Source organism: Oncorhynchus gorbuscha, unplaced genomic scaffold (assembly GCF_021184085.1).
Source record: "Oncorhynchus gorbuscha isolate QuinsamMale2020 ecotype Even-year unplaced genomic scaffold, OgorEven_v1.0 Un_scaffold_1270, whole genome shotgun sequence".
NCBI lineage: Eukaryota > Metazoa > Chordata > Actinopteri > Salmoniformes > Salmonidae > Oncorhynchus > Oncorhynchus gorbuscha.
This window is the reverse complement of record NW_025746095.1, coordinates 19,052-43,449: the sequence shown is the minus strand read 5'-3', so window position 1 is coordinate 43,449 and position 24,398 is coordinate 19,052. Positions and strand designations below refer to the sequence as shown.

Here is a 24,398-nt window from a genome sequence, read left to right as displayed (position 1 = left end):
CCTGTCTCTATCAGGTCATCAATCTGGAGGGTGAAACCTGGCAACCTGGCAGGAATCAATCACCACCTTCCGGAGACACCTGAAACCCCACCTCTTTAAGGAATACCTAGGATAGGATAAAGTAATCGTTCTACCCCCCCCCTTAAAAGATTTAGATGCACTATTGTAAAGTGGCTGTTCCACTGGATGTCATAAGGTGAATGCACCAATTTGTAAGTCGCTCTGGATAAGAGCGTCTGCTAAATGACTTAAATGTAATGTAAATGTTCTCTGAAGTTGCATCACTTGGGACATGGATGAGATTTGTCTTCTTCAGAAATAGAAGATGGGTGAGCTTCCTCATTATGAAGGAGTTTGTGCAGGCCAAGGTTCCTCCTGAAGCAGTGAGCTCCAGATGGAATAGTTCATTTGAGGCAGTGAAGTACCATGCAGAGCATGTTCATCTGTACAGAGAGTTTTTGTTGGCAGAAAAGTCATCATCCCAGGCAGTCAGAAACCTCCTCAGCCAGCTGGAAACAGAGGAGAAGGTTGCTGCATTGTTGCCTAGATTCTTGCATTATTATTTATTTATTTATAATGAAACACTTTGTAGAACTCTGTATTGAAGCACTTGCCATGATAAAAAATGTACTGTTTCCCTGTACTATGCCCAAAAGCAGTTAGAACCGAGTGGACAAGACCCGTGGGACTGTGATGATGTTCTTTTCTACACAGAAGATCATCCAACATTATTGCCATTCCTTTGATGCACTACAGTCACTTAATACTGTCATAGTCCAAACTAAAAAAATTACATAACTTATTTTAATTTAATTTTTTACATCGTGGGGTCGCAATTATTATTTTTTAATATCAAAGTGAGGTCAGGAGCCAAAGAACCTCACAAGGTTAAAGCCATGTGGATAGACAGACATCCAGGAATTCACCTGTTCGGTACAGGCGGAGGATAGGAGACGAGGAAGCCACTTTAGACTATTGAGATACACCCACTGTATTTTTTATTTTATTTAACCTTTATTTAACTAGGCAAGTCAGTTAAGAACAAATTCTTATTTACAATGACGGCCTACTCCGGCCAAACCCAGACGATGCTGGGCCAATTGGGCGCCGCCCCATGGGACTCCTAATCACGCCCTGATGTGATGCAGCCTGGATTCGAACCTGGGACCAGGGTAACACCTCCAGCACTGAGATGCAGTTCCTTCGACCGCTGCGGATAGTAGATGATTTAATGCTTTGCTAAATGCCATGTCTGCATCTTTGTGCTACGCTAAGAGAAACTAAGAGGAACTGAAACTGACAGATGAAGATTAAAGCAATATTCACATTGGTCACACAATGTCTTTACAACCAATAATACATTCAGTCTCATAAATTACATTCAGATGACTTAATCAAAAGCAGAGGCTGAAGACTGATGATAGAGTTCTTTGCTTGTTTCTGTTTTTTATGTTAAAATCTTTCTACTATAGCAATGTTGTTTGGGGGCAAATAGAGCATAGCCTATTTGTTGCTTGTACAGGCATTAAAGAAGTGAGGCTGTGTTAGGCCAATTATGCCAGTATAAATTGAGAACAGAAGAAGAAAAAACATTACAAAACAAACTGCATTTGTATGCTTGCTTTCCCTTCATCCAAAAATAAATCAGCCCAACAAATAAAATTATCACTTCCATTAATGTGCTTGTTGAGAGTGTAAGATATACAATTATCTCCCAAATTGTGGTGAGCAATTAGGCTAACCACTATGTCCACAAACACATCACAATCAAACCATGATGACAGAGGGAAATTCTTATGATGCGTCACACAGGCCAACCCTGACCAAATTACTTTTTCTGCCATCCATTAAAAGGCTGCCAATGTGCTGGAAATGTTCTTCTCTATATTGAGTTAGTTCTATAATGAATTGGACCGATAACACCTAATACCCGCAGCCTGTCACAAAACCAGGAGGGTATGATGAGAAGCACAGGACACCAAACACAGGCTTTGTGACTAAATCCCTGGGTGAGAAAAGCCTGGTGCCTTCAGAGACAGGATGTTAAGAAGGGTCTTTCCATCTCATAAACAGCCCAACAAAAGACCCACCATCATCATCAAAGAAACCACAGGGGAGACTGTGGAGGGGAAGTGAGAACAGTGGGAGATATGAGAGGATGGTCGTTTGCACCACTCTACTAAAAACCAGCAGCCAAACCAAAACAAACCCTTTTGGCCAATTGCAGCCTGAGTTGCACCTTGGAAAGTATTTTTTTGTTGAGAATTAAAACATTATATAATTGGAATCGGTTATGACATTCTTTTCCCTATATTCATTTAGCAGGGGTGGCCCACCACTGTTAATTGTTGCCACCACTGCAAACAAAAAATTATTGTTTATAATCAATATCGGCTGAGACTCGCTTTTAAATGGATAGTCGTTGGCTCAATGACTGGAAGTCTATGGGAACAGCTTGCATGTCATTGCCCTAACGCTACCCTTGCCACCACTGCTGAACAAAAATCCAAGGGGAAACACTAAGATGTGTGGTTTGCAATGCATGCAACCCTAATTGCAGGTGTGACCATTATCAACAAAGCAGGAGTGAGGCAGATGGCACAGCCTAGCAGGAATAGGTTACTGAGGCCATTGCTGAGTAGGCATACTGAAACAACTCAGCATGCTTTCTAATTACATGTAATTACAATGTTATTTACTGTCGAACATGAGTTAGCTACGCTTCATTTCCAGTAAGGGTGTCAATATTGTCAAGTCGTTTTAAAAGACAAAACATGAATGTTATTGTCATAGAAGGCTTATTTGAGTTGATGTGTGAGAGTGTGTGTGGACACAGTCCAATTGAAAGATAAAGACAGTGAGCACACATCAGAAACAGTGTTTTGAAAACATCCATCCCTTTTCTTCTTAGAAAATAGGGCAATGAAAACAAATAGCTTCTGCTGCAGCAGCTGACAGGCTACATTGGTTTCACATTGGTGCATGAACCCTTCCTGACCCAGTTCCTACTATAAGCCGTCATCATCGTGGGTGGGGGTGGGTACAAAGAAGAGCATCAGCCTATTAATGGCATGTGGATACGTTTTGAGGCTTGTCAACAGAAAAAGACCAACTGGCATTTGGGAGGCGAGCAGGAAGCCTGTATTCAACACTTGTTACAGTTGATCAAGTCTGTCGATTGACCCATAGGATTGACCTCGAAGTGGTCATTGACGTGGCCAATTGCTCTGATGACAGATCTATCTACTAAATAAACAACCGCCGCCAAGAAATGACTGAGTAGTGCTTCTTGGTCTTGCTAATATGAAATCATTACAACACTGCCCTTATGTAATACATGGGAAAGAGAGTAGTAGAGAATACAACATATATCAAATTATTTTTGTGTGTCCCCAATATATCAGCAATAACTTATTATATAGGCCTAAAATAATATCTACATGTGATATATACATTATATATTTATTATGCATCCCTATTTTGGATTAGTAGCCCAGTGTTTCAAATCACAGAGGAACATAGGACAAACGACTGAGTTGCAGAGAGGACAAGATACCCCTGCTGATATGTAAACATTGCTAGAGAGTGAATGCAGCAGCAGGTAAAGGCTTCAATGAATGTATAACGTATAGCCCTACAATCTGCAAAGGGGAATCATTCCATCAGTGATGCTGTAACATTAAAAGGAAAATACAGTGGTCAATGTCAAAGATAAGAGTTCAATAATTCCCCAATTACCTGCAGATTCGCCTGTGTTGATCCAGTCGGGGTTTGCAATGCTTGCGATTGCAAAGATATCCGCTGCCAGAAACAGACATCCTGATATAATTGTTAATTTATCCATATTTGCAGCTCAAGTCTGTGTACTTTAAATTAGCAGATATGAAAGACGTGGCTTAGAGTTCCAGGTAAGACCAAGGAGTGTAAACCTCAGAGATACAGTTTTTAGATATATGTTTCCGTTAGATAGTTATCAGTCCACCTCACCCCCTTCAAAAGAGATTCAACTGGTTTGGAGGTTCAGCCTGTCATTATTCATTTGGACATGGCAGCAACAGGAAAAAAAATCACATCTCAAACGACCATCTTTTCGACCCGAATCTTCCTCCGATAAAGCAAAAGGAGCTGGCGCAACGTCAGGGCCCAAGTCTCCAGTCGCTGGTGTTCTCGCTCGGATCTGCACGGTAGCAGCAGCATTTGGTTATTGAGACTAGCCGGATAGCTAGCCACCTAGCTAGCTATTTCCCACATTCCAACTCCGTGTGCCGAACAACAACCCACAGAGGGTGCTTGACGGCCGAACCCCCATTTGAAGAAGTACTTTAAACCATTTCACGAACAAAACTCCGTCAGACAGGGGTACAAAATAATCGAATAATGCTGTGCCTTCAGTATGTCCTTGTTTTCAGCGAAGCTCTAAGGCTAGCTAGCCGTCAGGAAAACGAGAACCCATCCTCCCTCTTGCTTATTCATGCCCCCTTCTCCGCTGCTGGAATAGCATCTGTAGTGTAAATAGACCGCTAGCTAGCAAGCTCTGGTGCCGACATAGCGAAGTAGGAACCAAGGCAGCTCGAGCAGGCTCGGCGGCTTTCGCATAATCTTTATATGGAAATACGATATTATTAAAGCCGCTAGGAGAGGTGGTGATTATGTTTTCCCCGATTAGCCCACTAGCTTGGCCCCCTATCAACCGAACACGGTGCCTCACGCAGTGCGTTCCACAGACACAACAGCTCTCTCTCTCTCTCTCTCTCTCTCTCTCTCTCTCTCTCTCTCTCTCTCTCTCTCTCTCTCTCTCTCTCTCTCTCTCTCTCTCTCTCTCTCTCTCTCTCTCTCTCTCTCTCTCTCTCTCTCTCTCTCTCACACACACACACACACACACACACACACACACACACACACACACACACACACACACACACACACACACACACACACACACACACACACACACACAGGGGCATTCGCTATCGTCTCGCGAGATCGTTGGCGTGAGAGACGTTTCAGACAGATGGGACCATGCAGAGGGGGTAGATGAGACCACTCATTTAGAAGGACATGACATTCATCAAACGGTTTATTATTCTCATCAGAGGAAGAAGTAACGCCTTTCCTTTTAACACTCAAAGGCTCCTTATCCCATGTTTGAATAAGTGTCCATTCTACCAGATAAAAGTGGTCCCCAAGATAGGAGTGATGGGGGGAAAAAACGACAGTCTGAAATGTTTGTATGATTACCTTTTTTGTGACACATTTTTGCCAACAAAAGCATGTGTAGATGCCTAGGTTTATTCTCACTGACACATGCTGTAGTTAAGGTCAAAGCAAATCCTCTGATCTATCAAGGGAGTGTGCCAGATAGCAGTACTTTGCTGGTCAGCGCTTTCCACTATTCCATTAGAGCAGCAAAGCAATCAGCAGAAAGTAACCTCCCACCCACTCAACACAGCAGTCTCAGCAATGTGAGTCTTCACACTCTGCACAGATGTCAGTTTAACATCTTGTTTTGATGCACATTTTGTTGAGTTGTTAACTAACGTGAATTCAATGTGAAATCAACCAAACATGTCACCCTGTCATTGAATTTAGGTGTAAAATACAAAATACCTTTAAGTTGATGACTATTTGCAAATCCAATCAGTTTTCCACAACATCATTGCATTTTTTGGTTAAAATAATGTGGAAACAACTTTGATTCAACCAGTTTTTACCCAATGTGCTTCTGCTTTGGAGAGAATACATAGATCACCCAGTTCTCATAAACTCAGCAAAAAAAGAAACGTCCTCTCACTGTCAACTGGGTTTATTTTCAGCAAACTTAACATGTGTAAATATTTGTATGAACATAAGATTCAACAACTGAGACATAAACTGAATACAAGTAGCACAGACATGTGACTAACAGAAATGGAATGTGTCCCTGAACAAAGGGGGGTCAAAAGTAACAGTCCAGTATCTGGTGTGGCCATCGGCTGCATTAAGTACTGCAGTGCATCTCCTCCTCATGGACTGCACCAGATTTGTCAGTTCTTGCTGTGAAATGTTACCCCACTCTTCCACCAAGGCACCTGCAAGTTCCCGGACATTTCTGGGGGGAATGGCCCTAGCCCTCACCCTCCGATCCAACAGGTCCCAGATGTGCTCAATGGGATTGAGATCTGGGCTTTTCGCTGGCCATGACAGAACACTGACATTCCTGTCCTGGAGGAAATCACGCACAGAACGAGCAGTATGGCTGATGGCATTGTCATGCTGGGGTGTCATGTCAGGATGAGCCTGCAGGAGGGATACCACATGAGGGAGGAGGATGTCTTCCCAATAACGCACAGCGCTGAGATTGCCTGCAATGACAACAAGCTCAGTCCGATGATGCTGTGACACACTGCCCCAGACCATGACAGACCCTCCACCTCCAAATCGATCCCGCTCCAGAGTACAGGCCTCGGTGTAATGCTCATTCCTTCGACGATAAACGCGAATCCGACCATCACCCCTGGTGAGACAAAACCGTGACTTGTCAGTGAAGAGCACTTTTTGCCAGTCCTGTCTGGTCCAGCGATGGTGGGTTTGCGCCCATAGGCGACGTTGTTGCCAATGATGTCTGGTGAGGACCTGCCTTACAACAGGCCTGGGGACAGTCTGAGTACTGATGGAGGTGTTGTGTGTTCCTGGTGTAACCCGGGCAGTTGTTGTTGCCATCCTGTACCTGTCCCGCAGGTGTGATGTTCGGATGTACCGATCCTATGCAGGTGTTGTTTCACGTGGTCTGCCACTGCGAGGACGATTAGCTGTCCGTCCTGTCTCCCTGTAGCGCTGTCTTAGGCGTCTCACAGTACGGACATTGCAATTTATTTCCCTGGCCACATCTGCAGTCCTCATGCCTCCTTGCAGCATGCCTATTCCACATTCACGCATATGAGCAGGGACCCTGGGCATCTTTATTTTGGTGTTTTTCAGAGTCAGGAGAAAGGCCTCTTTAGTGTCCTAAGTTTTTATAACTGTGACCTTAATTGCCCCCCGTTCGTTCCACAGGTGCATGGTCATTAATTGTTTATGGTTCATTGAACAAGCATAGGAAACAGTGTTTAAACCCTTTACAATTAAGATCTGTGAAGTTATTTGGATTTTTATGAATTATCTTTGAAAGACAGGGTCCTGAAAAAGGGACGTTTCCTTTTTCCGAGTTTGTATTGCTTGCCTGTATGATCTAAGCTTTTACAGAACTCAACCCAAAATTGACACTAGAATATGCAGGAGTCCCAACTTGGAAAAGTATATCCTGTGTGCTCATATTCACTCAATTGTAGGTCCCACTGGCTGACCAGGCAGAATGACATGAACACACATTCTAATGGTGGAAGAGGTCCTTAGCTGACAGTGTGTTATATGTTCAAATGTATTATGAATTGTATTAATGTTTAAGGACTCTTGGAAGGTTAGTCCAAATGAGGACTAAAATAAATCCTAGTAAAATGTATACCAATTTGAAGAGACAAAAAGTTCTTAATTTGTTTAATAAGATTAGATTTTCTCAGAGGACCCCACACTATAGCCTTCATGGCATTTATGGCACATGAGGTATATTAGTGCATTTCCCTGTTACCACAGTCAGTCAATAACTGATTCAAGCACCACTCCACCACCTCCAATGGGCAATACATGTTCAACCTAAATAGACCCACATGGATATGTAGCTTTATTATTCACTACGTTCCTTGAATACATGAGTCACTGACACCCAGTCGATATCTGTATTGATTTGTCATGTTTAGTCATCAAGGCCTTTTTTGCCCCTCTCTAGCCATAGCGGTTATTCTTAATAGCTGCTTTTGCTGTGCCATATTTTTGATAACGTGTTTGACCAAACTCCAAATCGATCAATATACTTAACAAAAATATAAACTTAACATGCAACAATTTCAAAATGTTTACTTACAGTTCATAGAAAGAAATCAGTCAACTTAAATAAATTGACCCCCCAAACGATCCTACAGGTGAAGAAGCCGGATGTGGAGGTCCTGGCTACATGTGGTCTGCGGTTGAAAGGCTGGTTGGACGTACTGCCAAATTCTTTAAAACGGAGGTGGCTTATGGTAGAGAAATTAACATTAAATTCTCTGGTAACAGCTCTGTTGGACATACCTTGCAGTCAGCATGCCAATTGCACGCTCCCTCAACTTGAGACATCTGTGGCATTGTGGTGTGTGACAAAACTGCACATTTTAGTGTGGACTTACACTGCCCCCAGCAGAAGGTGCACCTGTGTAATGATCATGCTATTTAATCAGCTTCTTGATATGCCACACCTGTCAGGTGGATGAATTATCTTCGCAAATGAGAAATGCTCACTACTATTGTGTGCACAATTTGAGAGAAATGAGCTTTTTGTGCATATGGAACATTTCTGGGATCTTTTATTTTAGCTCATGAAACGTGTTGCGTTTATATTTTTGATAAACAATACCCCCACAATTTCCCCTCATTCTAACATACTTGGCTGCTACACTAGATGCAACATTTTTGCTGATGTAGCAGCTCCAACAGATTTTCAAGGCTCTTCGTCTCCCCCTGCAGCAGCTGGGCGGAATAACAAAGATATATCATTACTCACATTCATCTTGGTGATCAAATCAGACTGCCATTACTGTAGATAGACCATTTAATGAATTTACATCAAATATACAGAGATATTGACAACAAAAAGCATAATTATTCCTGATACCTGTGTACAATTATTGCAGAACAAACTTTAACATGATTTGTTAACAAAGGATTATCGTTTGCTGTGAGATGAAGTCATGGGCTTCATATCAGAACCAGGTTCCTTTTTCTGGAGTAAGCAGCCAGGCACAACCTGCCCAGGTTAAAATGTTAAATAACTGTTTCATTGTTTATGGTTGATTTCTTTTCACAATTCATCCACGAAGGGTGTGTTGGTGAGGTGTCCACTAGCTGCCATCGATTTCTTGCCGTCCACAAACTTTCTCGCAGCCTGGAAAAACAAAATAATACACTTATCACATTGTCCCTTATTTCCCTTCTGTGTCCCCAGCTGATCTGCTATAAATAAATGTAAATGTAGGATGCACACAAAAATCAGTCTTGAAAATTTTTATATTTTTTTCCCCCTTTATTTTTTACTTGGAGAATGGTATTCCGATCACTTTACCCAAACATTATTATTTTATAGGACAGATGGAGGTATAGTTTGGAAGATAGACAGAGGGAAAGGAAGGATTTAGGGGCACATACAGACAGCAACCCCCATAGCCAAGGGGGCAATATATTCACCATAAATATTCACAGGCATACACAGTGTACAAAACATTAGGAACCCCTGTTCTTTCCATGATAGACTGAGCAGGTGAAAGCAATGATCACTTATTTATGTCACCTGTTAAATCCACTTCAAATCAGTGTATATGAAGGAAAGGAGACAGGTTAAAGAAGGATTTTTAAGCCTTGAGACATGGATTGTGTATGCGTGCCATTCAGAGGGTGAAAGGGCAAGACAAAATATTTAAGAGCCTTTGAGCAGGATATGGTAGTAGGTGCCAGGCACACCAATTTAAGTGTCCAGAACTGAAACGCTGCTGTGTTTCACACTCAGTTTCCCGTGTGTATCAAGAATGGTCCACCACCCAAAGGACATCCAGCCAATTGACACAACTCTGGGAAGCATTGGAGTCAACATGGGCCAGCATCCCTGTGGAACGCTTTCGACACCTAGTGGAGTCCATGCTCGATGAATTGAAGCTGTTCTGAGGGCAAAGGGGGGTGCAACTCAATATTAGGAAGGTGTTCCTAATGTTTTACACACTTAGTTGAAGTCGGAAGTTTACATACACCTTAGCAAAATACATTAAAACTCAGTTTCACAATTCCTGAAATTTAAAAATGCCCTGTTTTAGGTCAGTTAGGATCACTACTTTATTTTAAGAATGAAATGTCAGAATAATAGTAGAGAATGATTTATTTTTGCTTTTATTTCTTTCATCACATTCCCAGTGGGTCAGAAGTTTACATACACTCCATTAGTATTTGGTAGTATTGCCTTTAAATTGTTTAACTTTGGTAAAACATTTCAGGTAGCCTTCCACAACCTTCCCACAATAAGTTGGGTGAATTTTGGCCCATTCCTCCTGACAGAGCTGATGTAACCGAGTCAGGTTTGTAGACCAGCTCGCTAGCACACGCCTTTTCAGTTCTGCACACAAATGTTCTATAGGATTGAGGTCAGGGCTTTGTGATGGCCATTCCAATACCTTGACTTGGTTGTCCGTAAGCCATTTTGCCACAACTTTAAAAGTATGCTTGGGGTCATTGTCCATTCTGAAGACCCATTTGCAACAAAGCTTTAACTTCCTGACTGATGTCTTGAGATGTTGCTTCAATGTATCCACATAATTTTCCATCCTCATGAGGCCATCTATTTTGCAAAGAGCACCAGTCCCTCCTGCAGCAAAGCACCCCCACACAATAATGCTGCCACCCCCGTGTTTCACGGTTGGGATGGTGTTCTTCGGCTTGTAAGCCTTCCCCTTTTTCCTCCAAACATAACGATGGTCATTATGGCCAAACAGTTCTATTTTTGTTTTATCAGACCAGAGCACATTTCTCAAAAAGTATGATCTTTGTCCCCATGTGCAGATGCAAACCGTAGTCTGGCTTTTTTAAGGCGGTTTTGGAGCAGTTGCTTCTTCCTTGCTGAGCGGCCCTTTCGGGTTATGTCAATATGGGACTTGTTTTACTGTGGATATTGATATTTTTGTATCCGTTTCCTCCAGTATCTTGACATGGTCCTTTGCTGCTGTTCTGGGATTGATTTGCACTTTTTGCACCAAAGTATGTTCATCTCTAGGAGACAGAACGCGTCTCCTTCCTGAGCGGTATGACAGCTGCGTGGTCCCATGTTGTTTATACTTACATACTATTGTTTGTACAGATGAACGTGTTACATTCAGGCTTTCGGAAATTACTCCCAAAGATGAACCAGACATGTGGAGGTCTACAATTTATTTTCTGAGGTCTTGGCTGATGTCTTGATTTTCCCATGATGTCAAGCAAAGAAGCACTGAGTTTGAAGGTAGGCCTTGAAATAGATCCACAGGTACACTTCCAATTGACTCAAATGATGTCAATTAGCCTATCAGAAGCTTCTAAAGCCATGCCATGACTTTGTCATGCACAAAGTAGATGTCCTAACAGACTTGCCAAAGCTATAGTTTGTTAACAAGAAATTTGTGGAGTTGTTGAAAAACAAGTTTTAATGACTCCAACTTAAGTGTATGTAAACTTCCGACTTCAACTGTGTGTGTGTGTATATGTATATATATACATACATACATACATACACACACTTATGACAGTTAATGACACTTATGACACTTATGACACTTAATCCAGTCAGTTAATAACAAATTCTTATTTACATTGATGGCCTATAATACCTGATATATGTTGATAAGTGACTGTCCCTAACTGACTGTCCCTCTATACAGGTGATCAAAGCTGCAATCGCCCAGGTGACAGGGGTTGAAGGGAGGCGTGTCCGAGGACGATGTCACCAGAGCAAAGTGAGTTCACTAAACAACATAGCTCATTAAGTGGACATGAAACTTGGTGCTGTCTCTGTGGTTTTATTTTTATTTAACCTTTAACCAATCCAGTCAGTTAATAACAAATTCTTATTTACATTGATGGCCTATAATACCTTCTTGACCTAGCAGTAGTGAATGTTGAAGTGTACTCTGGGTCTGCGTGGCTGACACTGTAACTGTCTCTGGTGAGTGGTAGGCTCCGCTGGATAGAGCCTGGGCCCCCATCTCCTCCAGCAGGCCCTCGGAACTCTCCATGGACATCAGGTACTCAGCTTTCAACTGCTTCCTACCAGGTAAGAGGGGGAAAGGGTCAAAGGTCAAATCAGGGCAAGAAGTTATTTTAGGCCATCAATGTAAATAATAATTTGTTATTAACTGACTGGCTTGGTTAAAGGTTAAATCAAAATAAAACCACAGAGACAGCACCAAGTTTCATGTCCAGTTAATGAGCCATGTTGTTTAATGAACTCACTTTGCTCTGGTGACATCGTCCTCGGACACGCCTCCCTTCGCAACCCCTGTCACCTGGGCGATTGCAGCTTTTATCACCTGTATAGAGGGACAGTCACTGTTAGGAAGTCACTTATCAACATATATCAGGTTCTAACACGTTCTTATGTTACTACTGCATTATTGTGTGCTCACCTCTCCTGCGGAGTCGGCTTGGGCGATGGAGTAGACTCCAAAGAGTCCAGAGTCAGCGTATGTGGCATTGAAGGCTGTGGCCTGAATAGGAGACAGAGAAATAAGCATTAGATTAACTTATGTACACAAGATAGTTCAAGATCATTGTGCTTTCTAACCTCTAAACCTTTTATTTTTCTCTGTGCGTAATTTAGACAATCAAATCAAATTTTATTTGTCACATACATGAAAACTCCAGTTATGTAGAATTTCAGCTATGTTGAATATCGATTTATATTGTAGTGACCACAACCAACAACACAGGAATAACTGTAGCAACAAACAGGGAAGTTACTCACATCGAAGGGCTGTGTGGTTGCATTGGCGATGCCCTGGCTCAGTTTGCTGGTGACGTTGGAGCCTCTCTTTACGTGTGGCCCGGCTCCCAGAACCCTTTGCAGCACACTAAAGGCATTGGCCTCTGCTGATCCAGTCACACCGCCCTCGCTGGCGATCAGCGAGTGGACCAGACCGGCCCCGTTCTGCACCCGCAGCTCACCTGCAGGGACACACAGTCACACACGGTTAACCACCATCAGGGTACAAACACACAACCCATCTTGGCTCACACACTGGGGTTGACTGAATCAGTGGCCCAGACTAGAGCTCAGCAGTTAGGCGTGCATTGCTTCTAAGGCTCTCTATGGGTCTTACCTCCGCGGTATACAGCCTTGGCCCCAGCAACTCCAGCCCCACTGCGGACACTGAGAAACTGCTCTCCTACCTGCCTCAGCACTGAGTGATTCACACCTGGGGAGAGACGGCACAGACAGGGGTCATGTCACTGGAAGACACACCAGAGAGCCAGCAGGAGACACACACACACACACACACACACACACACACACACACACACACACACACACACACACACACACACACACACACACACACACACACACACACACACACACACACACACACACACACACACACAGTCATCACATGCCCTGTTCAGTGTTTTACACAGGGGTACATACTAGGGCCGGGAATTGCCAGGGACCCCACGATATTATCACCATACTTACGTGCTGAAGCGATATGTAATGTCGTTCTATATGTATTGCGATTCGATACTGTGATTTTATTTCGATTCAATATATATTTTGCTCACAATATGTCTGCTGCCGAGGGATAAGAGAGAGCCATGAGAATTACTTTTGATCAGTAAGGGAAATATACTACATGGCTAAAAGTATGTGGACACCCCTTCAACTTAGTGGATTCAGCTACTGTGTAAAAGGTGTAAAAATTGAGCACACAGTCATGCAATCGCCATAGACAAACATTGGCAGTAGAATGTTTTTCATGGTTCGGGCCCCTTAGTTCCAGTGAAGGGAAATCTTAACGCTACAGCATACAATGACATTCCAAACGATTCTGTGCATCCAACTTTGTGGTAACAGTGCACAAAGCGAGATCCATAAAGAAATAGTTTGTTGAGATCGGTGTGGAAGAACTTGAATGGCCTACACAGAGCCCTGACCTCAACCCCATCAAACACATTTGGGGTGACTTGGAACGCCAACTGCAAGCCAGGCCTAATCGCCCAACATCAGTGTCCGATCTCACTAATGCTCTTGTGGCTAAATGGAAGCAAGTCCCCGCAGCAATGTTTCAACATCTAGTGGAAAGCCTTCCCAGAAGAGTGGAGGCTGTTATAGCAGCAAAGGGGGGACCAACTCCATATTATTAACCATGATTCTGGAATGAGATGTTCGACAGGTAATGTAAGTGCTGAAAACAAATTGGCTCCCTATTTAAAAAGAAGATGGGAGAACAAGTTTTGGGGCAGGTACCGCCAACAAGCGCAAAATTAATATTGCAATATTATCAAAACTATACGATATCGTCAAAAATAATATCTCAATATGTAACTAGCAATTTATTTCCTATCACTTGTACATACCAGAGAGCAGTCATGTCACACAAAGTGCGTCATACTGGAGCAGAACAGCTGACCTCTACTCCACATATCTTTAGACAGCCTTTAACTCTAGGGTTTGGACAGAGGCCAAAGGAAATGTGATGTGTACACAGTACGTACACACACAGAAGGAGAGTGTGTTTACGTCAGCCTAATTCAAAGGATATGACCCTTATTGTGACCAAATCAATAGGGTTGTTCCGATTCCCTACCCTTCTTCCTGAAGTGTGCACTTGCTCAATATCCCCTCAAGGATTTAAAAGTAATACATTGGTTAGAGTGAGTTTCCACCATATTCCTTTTCAATCCATGAGGGGCTGCACACTTCAGGGAAAAGGTAGGGCAAGGAATCAGAACAGCCCCGGAGACATGCTGAAGGAGCTGCAACATGTTAAGGAGAACCCAGGGTGCCATTGGATCAAAAAGACTAACAGCCAGACACACTCACCTAGTCCTACAAGAGCCATTCTGGCACTGGTGAAATTGTTCTGGACAAAGGACTGCAGCTGAGGGGGAATAAGGATGTAGGAGAGAGTTTAAGAGAGAGCTAAGCTGTGACAAACACAAGGTAGCACTATAGTGAAAAACACAGCTATTAACAGTCTTACCTGTTCACCACTGACTTTGCCAACCATGTAGTCAGGACAGTACAGGGAGTTGGATAGAGCGTTTTTGTAAGCAGCTTCATGCAACTTCTCAATGACACCTTCAGAGAAATAAACCACATAACAAAAGATTTCAGTCAGTGTGTTGGCAAGGAGAACTAATAACAGGATGCTAGAAAAGAAAAGAAAAAAAAATTGGCAGCATACAAATATATACTAAAACAAAATGCTACTGGTATAATTTTATTTTATTTATTTTACCTTTATTTTACTAGGCAAGTTAGTTAAGAACAAATTCGTATTTTCAATGACGGCCTAGGAACAGTGGGTTAACTGCCTGTTCAGGGGCAGAACGACAGATTTGTACCTTGTCAGCTCGGGGATTCAAACTTGCAACCTTTCGGTTACTAGTCCAACGCTCTATCCACTAGGCTACCCTAAAACATATTAATTCAACAAGGAGCAATCGTGCTGAACAAGTAAAGTGAATAGAGGGGAAGTGTTGCTGACCTATCTGTGAACACTGGTGGGCCAGGGCCCGGTCTACCTTGACCCTGGAGGTCAGGTCGTCCACCTCCCATGGCCGGAACTCTGGGGTCATAGTCACGTTGATCAGGTACTCAATCACTGTGTCTCTGAGGAGAAGGATGGACGTTGGATGGGCAGACAAACATATGGACACACACGGACAATGCAACAGTCATAACTCTCAACATACATTGGCAAGAAAAAGTATGTGAACCCTCTGGAAATACCTGGATTTCTGCATAAATTGGTCATCAAATTTGATCTGATCTTCATCTAAGTCACAACAATAGACAAACACAGTCTGCTTAAACTAATAACACACAAACAATTAGAAGTGTTCATGTCTTTATTGAACACACTGTGTAAACATTCACAGTGCACGGTGGGAAAAGTATGTGAACCCTTGGATTTAATAACTGGTTGACCCTTCTTTAGCAGCAATAATCTCAAACAAACATTTTCTGTACAGTCGTGGCCAAAAGTTGAGAATGACACAAATATTAATTTTAACAAAGTCTGCTGCCTCAGTTTGTATGATGGCAATTTGCATGAACTCCAGAATGTTAAGAGTGATCAGATGAATTGCAATTAATTGCAAAGTCCCTCTTTGCCATGCAAATGAACTGAATACCCCAAAAACAATTTCCACTGCATTTCAGCCCTGCCACAAAAGGACCAGCTGACATGTCAGTGATTCTCTCGTTAACACAGGTGTGAGTGTTGACGAGGACAAGGCTGGAGATCACTCTGTCATGCTGATTGAGTTTGAATAACAGACTGAAAGCTTCAAAAGGAGGGTGGTGCTTGGAATCATTGTTCTTCCTCTGTCAACCATGGTTACCTCCAAGGAAACACGTGCCGTCATCATAGCTTTGCACAAAAAGGGCTTCACGGCAAGGATATTGCAGCTAGTAAGATTGCACCTAAATCAACTATTTATCGGATCATCAACAACTTCAAGGAGAGTGGTTCAATTGTTGTGAAGGCGGCTTCAGGGCGCCCAAGAAAGTCCAGCAAGCGCCAGGACCGTCTCCTAAAGTTGATTCAGCTGTGGGATCAGGGCACCACCAGTACAGAGCTTGCTCAGGAATGGCAGCAGGCAGGTGTGAGTGCATCTGCACGCACAATGAGGCAAAGGCTTTTGGAGGGTGGCCTGGTGTCAAGGGCAGCAAAAGAAGCCACTTAACTCCAGGAAAAACATCAGGGACAGACTGATATTCTGCAAAAGGTACAGGGATTGGACTGCTGAGGACTGGGGTAGTCATTTTCTCTGACGAATCCCCTTTCCGATTGTTTGGGGCATCAGAAAAAGCTTGTCCGGAGAAGACAAGGCGAGCGCTACCATCAGTCCTGTGGCATGCCAACAGTAAAGCATCCTGAGACCATTCATGTGTGGGGTTGCTTTTCAGCCAAGGAAGTGGGCTCACTCACTCACAATTTTGCCTAAGAACACAGCCATGAATAAAGAACGGTACCAACACATCCCCCCAGGGCAACTTCTCCCAACCATCCAGGAACAGTTTGGTGACGAACAATGCCTTTTCCAGCATGATGGAGCAAGGCAAAAGTGATAACTAAGTGGCTCGGGGAACAAAACATTGATATTTTGGGTCCATGGCCAGGAAACTCCCCAGACCTTAATCCCTCAAGAGGCGGGTGGACAAACAAAAACCCACAAATTCTGACAAAGTCCAAGCATTGATTATGCAAGTATGGGCTGCCATCAGTCAGGATGTGGCCATTCTATTGTTGATTTACTTCTGTGTTTTGGGTCGTTGTCCTGTTGCGTCACCCAACTTCTGTTGAGCTTCAATTGGCTGACAGATAGCCTAATATCCTGCAAAATGTCTTGATAAACTTGGGAATTCATTTTTCCGTCGATTTTAGCAAGCAGTCCAGGCCCTGAGGCAGCAAAGCAGCCTCAAACCATGATGCTCCCTCCACCATACTTTACAGTTGGGATGAGGTTTTGGTGTTGGTGTGCTGTGACTTTTTTTCTCCAAAGTGTTGTGTGTTCCTTCCAAACAACTCAACTGTAGTTTCATCTGTCCACAGAATATTTTGCCAGTAGCGCTGTGGAACATCCAGGTGCACTTTTGCAAACTTCAGATGTGCAGCAGTGTTTTTTTGGACAGCAGTGGCTTCTTCCGTGGTGTCCTCCTATGAACACCATTCTTGTTTAGTGTTTTATGTATCGTAGACTCGTCAGAGCTTCTGTAAGTCTTTAGCTGACACTCTAGGATTCTTCTTAATTAACCTCATTGAGCATTCTGCACTGTGCTCTTTGCAGTCATCTTCGCAGGACGGTCACTTCGAGGGAGAGTAACAACAGTGCTGAACTTTTATAGACAATTTGTCTTACCGTGGACTGATGAACATCAAGGCTTTTAGAGCTAATTTTGTAACCCTTTCCAGCTTTATGTAAGTCAACCATTTTTCTGAGATCTCTTTTGTTCGAGGCATGGTTCACATCAGGCGATGCTTCTTGTGAATAGCAAACTCAAATTTTGTAAGTGGTTTTTATAGGGCAAGGTAGCCTTAACCAACATCTCCAATCTTGTCTCATTGATTGGACTCCAGGTTAGCAGACTCCTGACTCCTATTAGCTTTTGGAGAAGTCATTAACCTAGGGGTTCACATACTTTTTCCACCCTACACTGAATGTTTAATTTATATATTCAATATAGACAAGAAAAATACAATAATTTGTGTGTTATTAGTTTAAGCACACTACGTGAAAATCAGATCAAATTTGATGACCAATTTATGCAGAAATCCAGGTAATTCCAAAGGGTTCACATACTGTTTCTTGCCACAGTAGATGATGAATCAAGATGATCTCAAGTTGCCCTATGGGAAGCCTCTATGATAAATATATAAGAAACACAGGAGCTAATTACACCATGAATCAACCCTGTCCTCGCATACAACGTGTCCGTAATTCAAGTTTCCTCATCCATCAATTCAACACCAAAGTAAACCCACACACTTTGAGGGAGTCTGGCTGCGGTAGTAAGGGTACTTACAAGTGGTCTCTCAAACACTCCACAGAGTAAACCATGGTCTCCCTCGATGACGTTACGCTGCGGACATACAGAAAACAGACATGTTAGCTACATCCTCCAGACTAGACTAGCTATGATGCACATTGCTTTGGAATGAGGTGAAAATAGAAACATTCTTGTGCTGTGTGTACAGATTGGCATTTACTGGGATGATTAATGTACTGGAGGGTGGTCCCTAGCTGGCACAGCCACAAAGTCATAAAATCTGATTTCAAACCTAAACTTAACCATACTGCTAACCTTAAATTGAGACGGGGAAAAAACAACACATTTTTGTTTTCATAACTTTGTTTACGATATAGCCAATTTTAACTTTGCAGCTGGCCCATCTAGCGGAACACTTAGCTTTGCCCCCAGGACAAGATTCATCCCAATAAATGTCAACCTGCATGTGACTCTGTGCATCTCTCATCTTGTTCATTCTGCTCTATCCTAAAACGTGAGCCCCCTGTTGACTCGAGGGCAACTGTATGTGTGTGCATCTATAATGTAGTGAAGCTATAGCTTGTGTAAGGTATGGGTGTTGAAGTTGGTGTTAACGTTTCACTGCCTCCTACATTTACGTTTATTTACGGCAAGTCAGGCGGGGACACAGAAGAAATAAGGGACAAGGAGGGGAGGGGTACACAACACAAGTGTATAATAAAATAATAATATTCCATTTAGCAGACGCTTTTATCCAAAGCGACTTACAGTCATGCGTATATACATTTTACTTATGGTTGGCCCCGAGAATCGAACCCACAACCCTGGCGGTACAAGCACCATGCTCTACCAACTGAGCCATACAGGGTAACAGAGGGTATATCGTAACATACAGAGTGTATGTGGAGATAGGAAACAGTATAACATATACTCTGCGTGAGGACAAAAATGGGGTTAGGGGACAGGGAGGGAGGGGACATAGTGCTGTACTCTCCATACTCACTGACCTCAGACTACCCCCACTGCCTCCACACCACGACAGATCCTGAACGCAGACGCTCCCTTAGTAGTCTGAAAACAACAACAGTGACAGTGTTCATTCATTAACTTAAGGACTTACCAAAAAACAGTGTAGTTGTGATGGAAATTGCCCTTATTGTTGAAGTCATTCACAAGTCAAAGAGATCAATCCATTCATAAAACCACTGGGACTTACCAGGTTGGCTGCCAACCGCAGGACATGACTGACTCCCTGGTTCTCCACAGTCTCATAACGAGTGCCTGCTTTAACAAACACACCCACACTGGACACGGAGAGTAGTTCTCCAACGACGCAATCACTAGACCGTTGGGCAGCTTGGACACCTAGTAGAGAATACAGGGAGGGAGAGTCATGATGTCACAGCTGGAACACACATGAGACTGGCAGCATTTTTGTTTTGGAAACTGCAGAGTGAGTAAGAGTAAACATTGCATTCTGTTCAACTGAGGTAAAGTTCTTGTGATCAACTACACAACCAAAAGTTAATTTTCCAATATGGAGGGAAAAATATGTCTACACAGTATGTAAAAGTGTGTGCATGGTAGTACCTAAAACAAGTCTACACATGAACATAATCACAATGCTTAGCCATAGAGTAGAGCACATCCTCATCCCTGACACGCCATGCAAGGACCCATCAAGAAAAACTCCACACCCCAGTTTGGGCTACAACTAGGGCCCAGAGTTCTTCCTGTGATCCCATGTGAAAACGTCTTGGCCTCTATGACATACCTGTACACTCTGGGGGGCAGGGCCACCCCAGCCTTCAGGCCAGCCAAGGGCTCAGTGAGGACATCACTCCTCCTGGCTGCATAGCATCGTATCTGGGGAGGGAAATTATAAAAATCATGTCAACAAACACTCACCAGCACTTCCTCAGCTAGGGAATTACAATATGATACACTATTCAGTTCATGTGGAGGGATCTAGATTTCCTTCTGTCCTCAAATGACCCCAGTCAAATGACTTCTAATGACCATAATAACAGGTTTTGTTTAGGAGGATGTTTTGTGATACGAGCAGCTTCCTCTAGACCTAAAGATGGGAGATGAATTCTGAGCCTGGTCTAGACTAGAGCAGTGGGTTTGCTTGATGATATTTAGTCCACTCTGAGGGTAGACTCACTGGGTGCCAGGCCAACCTGAAATATGTAGTATGTTAAGCCGCCTTCTTATTTGTCCTTCCAAGAAGACACATCATACATTGGCTGTAGCACCTTGGTTAAGATAAGGGTGAGGTGTAGGGAAACTCAATTGGTAGTAAGGCTAAATCCTAAAGACCTGACACGATCCAACCCCCAGTCAAACATCTAATGTCAGAAGAGATTATGGTTGTACAGACAACCCGACAACAATATGAAAGAGAGAAATAGAAGCTACTCATTTTTTTTGCAGTATGCAGTCTTACAGATCATTTTCCACATTAAAGCATTTCATGTTATTTCCACAGAAATGACCAAAACAGGTGTCTTCAACCTTTTCTGGCATGAGAGCTACTTAAAAAGTGTAGCAAGCTACTAATTTTTCTCTAGCTTTCAAATAGGCCCATTTTTCTTCTCTTCTCCGGGTTCTTATTGAACTACTTACTCTTGTACACTTATGTTTTCTGTTTTATTTTTCCTGGTTTTAGATGTTTAAGTTTTTCACTTTCAAAAGTATAATTGTTCATAGAAAAACAACGAAATTGGATGTTCTGAGTCCATGTCAACGGTTAAATCACATGAGAAAACATTTTTTTTATGTATGTAAAAATACATTTATTTTTTGTGTAATTCCCCTTAAATTGCGCATTTGGCCATTTAATTGCGTATCTAGTGAGTGAGGAATATGCTAGGACCGTGAGATGGCGGAAGCAGAAGTGTCGATTAAAGCGCATCGAGTAGTTAGCGTGAAAGATTAGTGGATAACAGTGAAGAATGGAACAAGAATGGAACAAAATGGTCTTAAGTTGTTGTGGAAAATGAGTCTGATGTATCATTCCTTGTTGGAGTACGTTTTTTGGATAAAGATTTGGGAAACCCTTTTGAAGTCACGAGGATGGTGAAGGCGGCGTTGGGAAAAGTGGATGCAGTCAAAGTAACCAGAAGTGGTATGGTGTTGATATTGTGTGTATCTAAAGAGCAAAAGGAGTGTGCATTGTGGCTCGCGAAAATATCGACGCATGAAGTGAACAGCTTTGATTTTCGGAGCAGGGTACCGGTAAAATGTTATTTCTGTCGTCCTATTGGACATTGATAATCATTATCTTAGGCCAAAAATTCCAGGAGTTGTTAATACACGGCGCTTGACACATGGAGAATGGGGAAAATTAACAGTTTATGTATTATTGTTTAATTAGTATATACCACCCTAAGATACGCCGTAACAGCATTCGTCCAAAACCAGATGCAATGCAAGAAGTGTAAAAAGGTTGGCCTTGTGTCAAGTCTTTGCAGAAGGAATAAATCTTATTGAAGAGTCTTCATGTAAAATGTAACTGTGGTGGGGATCGTATTTCCGAATTCCCTGAGTGCCCTGTTAGGGTGAAAGAGGTTGAGGTGTCAAAGATCAGGGATGTAGTCTGTGAAGAGCTTTGAAGGGGCAAGAGGCCACAGTTCTGAAGAAGATATGGAGGTGGATATGCCACAACCAGTTGCAAACGTTGAATACACTTATTGTGAAAAAGGTGTATTTTGTAGCATTTATAGCCACAGTTATTAATTGTACTGCACAAGTGCCCAAGAAGCTGGACATCATTATATCTGCAGACGATAAGTTTTTGGGCCTCCAAGACTTAATGACAGAAGCACTGCAAGGATGACTGTCACCGGGATATGTCCCACCATCACAGGATCCTTCTGAGCCTGTGTAGGGACCAGCTTCAAACAGAAAAGCTTTAGTTTAATTAACATTCCATTAGATAGTTTGAATGGAATTTTTATTTATTTATTTTTTACCCCATTTTTTTTCTCCTTTTTAGAGCCTTATTATCAACTTGTAGTGTAGGTGGCAGAATGCACATATAATTGATGCGAACGCCATTATACCAAAGAAGAAGCACCAAGTTTGCAGTTAACCTCAATTAAATGTTTTGGGGAAACTCTGTCAACCCACAAAATGGTTATCATATCAACTGGCAACACATAGTGTGATGGATAAACGCACGCACCACACAGACAAATGCATTATTGCTGGAAATTAATAGACAGATAGTGTTAGGTTTGGCTTTTTAAGACAATAGTGGCTAACCAGGAGTTGGATAATGTCAATGTTGCGTTGATTAGATAGTAACTGGGAGCTTGCTGTGTCTGATATTTGATAAATTGTATGTACTTTCAGAATTGTTTGGAGAGCTTCTCGTAGGTGGGCTGCGAGCTAATCAACCTGTTGGAGACCTCTGACCTAAACTAATCTGGAACCTGATATCTGAGAAGCTAATAAACTCAGCAAAAAAGGAAACGTCCCTTTTTCAGGACCCTGTCTTTCAAAGACAATTAGTAAAAATCCAAATAACTCTTCACAGATCTTCATTGTAAAGGGTTTAAACACGGTTTCCCATGCTTGTTCAATGAACCATAAACAATTAGTTAACATGCGCCTGTGGAACAGTTAAGACACGAAAGATGTCCAGGGTCCCTGCTCATCTGTGTGAACGTGCCTAGGCATGCTGCAAGGAGGCATGAGGACTGCAGATGTGGCCAGGGCAATAAATAGCCATGTCCGTACTGTGAGACGGCTAAGACAGTGCTACAGAGAGACAGGATGGACAGCTCGCAGTGGCAGACCACGTGTAACAACACCTGCACAGGATCGGTACATCCAAACATCACACCTGCGGGACATGTACAGGATGGCAACAACAACTGCCCGATTTACACCAGGAACGCACAATACCTCCATCAGTGCTCAGACTGTCCGCAATAGGTTGAGAGAGGCTGGATTGAGGGCTTGTAAGCCTGTTGTAAGGCAGGTCCTCACCAGACATCACTGGCGACCACATTACTTATAGGCACAAACCTACCATCGCTGGTGTCTGGAACTTGTTCAGTTTGTCTGTTGTTGAATCTTGTTGTGTAAATTTGTATTAACATATGTTAAGTTTGCCGAAAATAAACAGTTGAAAGTGAGAGGACGTTTCTTTTTTTGCCGAGTTTGTCAGCTAAGCCTATCTGCAGACAGCTGAGCTAGACACCAAACACTTGGCTGCCACTGCGAATTCTGTCTGAGTAGTTCGGCCACATTAAAACATCTCAATGCTGATGCTTTGGATGTCAAGCATTAGCAAGTAGCACTGGGAATTCTGCAGCACTCCAGATATACTATACTACATTGTTCAAAAACAGGGCAATATCAAAACAGTAACTTGTCAAGCTTCCTAGAAATCAACAGTATACTAGATAATACGGGAGAAAGCCGGTGGCTTATTGTCAGACCTTCGTAGCTAAAAATGCCAGATACTTAATCCCATCACTACCAATCAACATTGCAATGAGATTACTTGATCGGTGAATTGAGACATTGACTGTTCCATGGCATGTCACCTGGTTTGGATTGTCAGTGTGGGATTGATCTGAAAACCAGCAGAACCGAAATGACCTTCAGTGGGTTGAGCTGGATGGAACCATGGGCTACGTGACAGCTAGCTAGCAATACAGCCTGCCAGCGATTCGCCAGTAGAGAACATGCCATTGTAAAATGTAGTACATAGCCCCATTTGTAAGTAAAAATGGCTATTATAGGTTCATGAAACCGATTGGATACATTATCGGTCAAAATTATAGAAGTAAGCGCGCCTAGCTAACTTTAGCTACGGTAACCGACAGGCTAATTAACCATCCGTTTCCACTAGCCAACCTTGGCAACTTAGCCGGTGAGTCCGCGGGGTGGGTTCTAATTGACTCCCCAACGGAAAGAATGCACGAAACCTCATGATACATAGTTATAAAACACACGTGTAATAGGATAGAGTAACGAGACTCACGGATAATTTATTTAGAGTTCGGATCCCTTTCATGACTCGGGTTTCTCTCCTTCAGCAGCAGTA

At 42.7% G+C, this 24,398-nt stretch overlaps 1 protein-coding gene and 1 pseudogene across 2 annotated transcripts in view; both read right to left on the bottom strand.

Moving 5' to 3' along the window:
• mosmoa (modulator of smoothened a) overlaps nucleotides 1-4,802 on the bottom strand; it is a 36,653-nt gene extending 31,851 nt beyond the window's left edge. Inside the window, exon 1 of the mRNA XM_046337080.1 lies at nucleotides 3,739-4,802. Coding sequence (XP_046193036.1) covers nucleotides 3,739-3,844 — 106 coding nt within the window. The 5' untranslated portion in view covers nucleotides 3,845-4,802. The remainder of the gene's footprint in view (nucleotides 1-3,738) is intronic.
• Nucleotides 4,803-8,645: 3,843 nt separating this feature from the next.
• LOC124022030 lies at nucleotides 8,646-24,368 on the bottom strand (annotated as a pseudogene). Its single transcript, XR_006836332.1, has 15 exons — nucleotides 24,336-24,368; nucleotides 20,117-20,200; nucleotides 19,551-19,699; nucleotides 19,358-19,405; nucleotides 18,572-18,588; nucleotides 18,371-18,427; nucleotides 15,327-15,451; nucleotides 14,820-14,917; nucleotides 14,660-14,717; nucleotides 12,939-13,034; nucleotides 12,584-12,783; nucleotides 12,246-12,326; nucleotides 12,073-12,149; nucleotides 11,770-11,886; nucleotides 8,646-9,101 (listed from the first exon to the last, which is right to left on the bottom strand). The product of XR_006836332.1 is annotated as a cytochrome b-c1 complex subunit 2, mitochondrial-like (transcript).
• Between the last annotated feature and the right edge of the window lie 30 nt (nucleotides 24,369-24,398).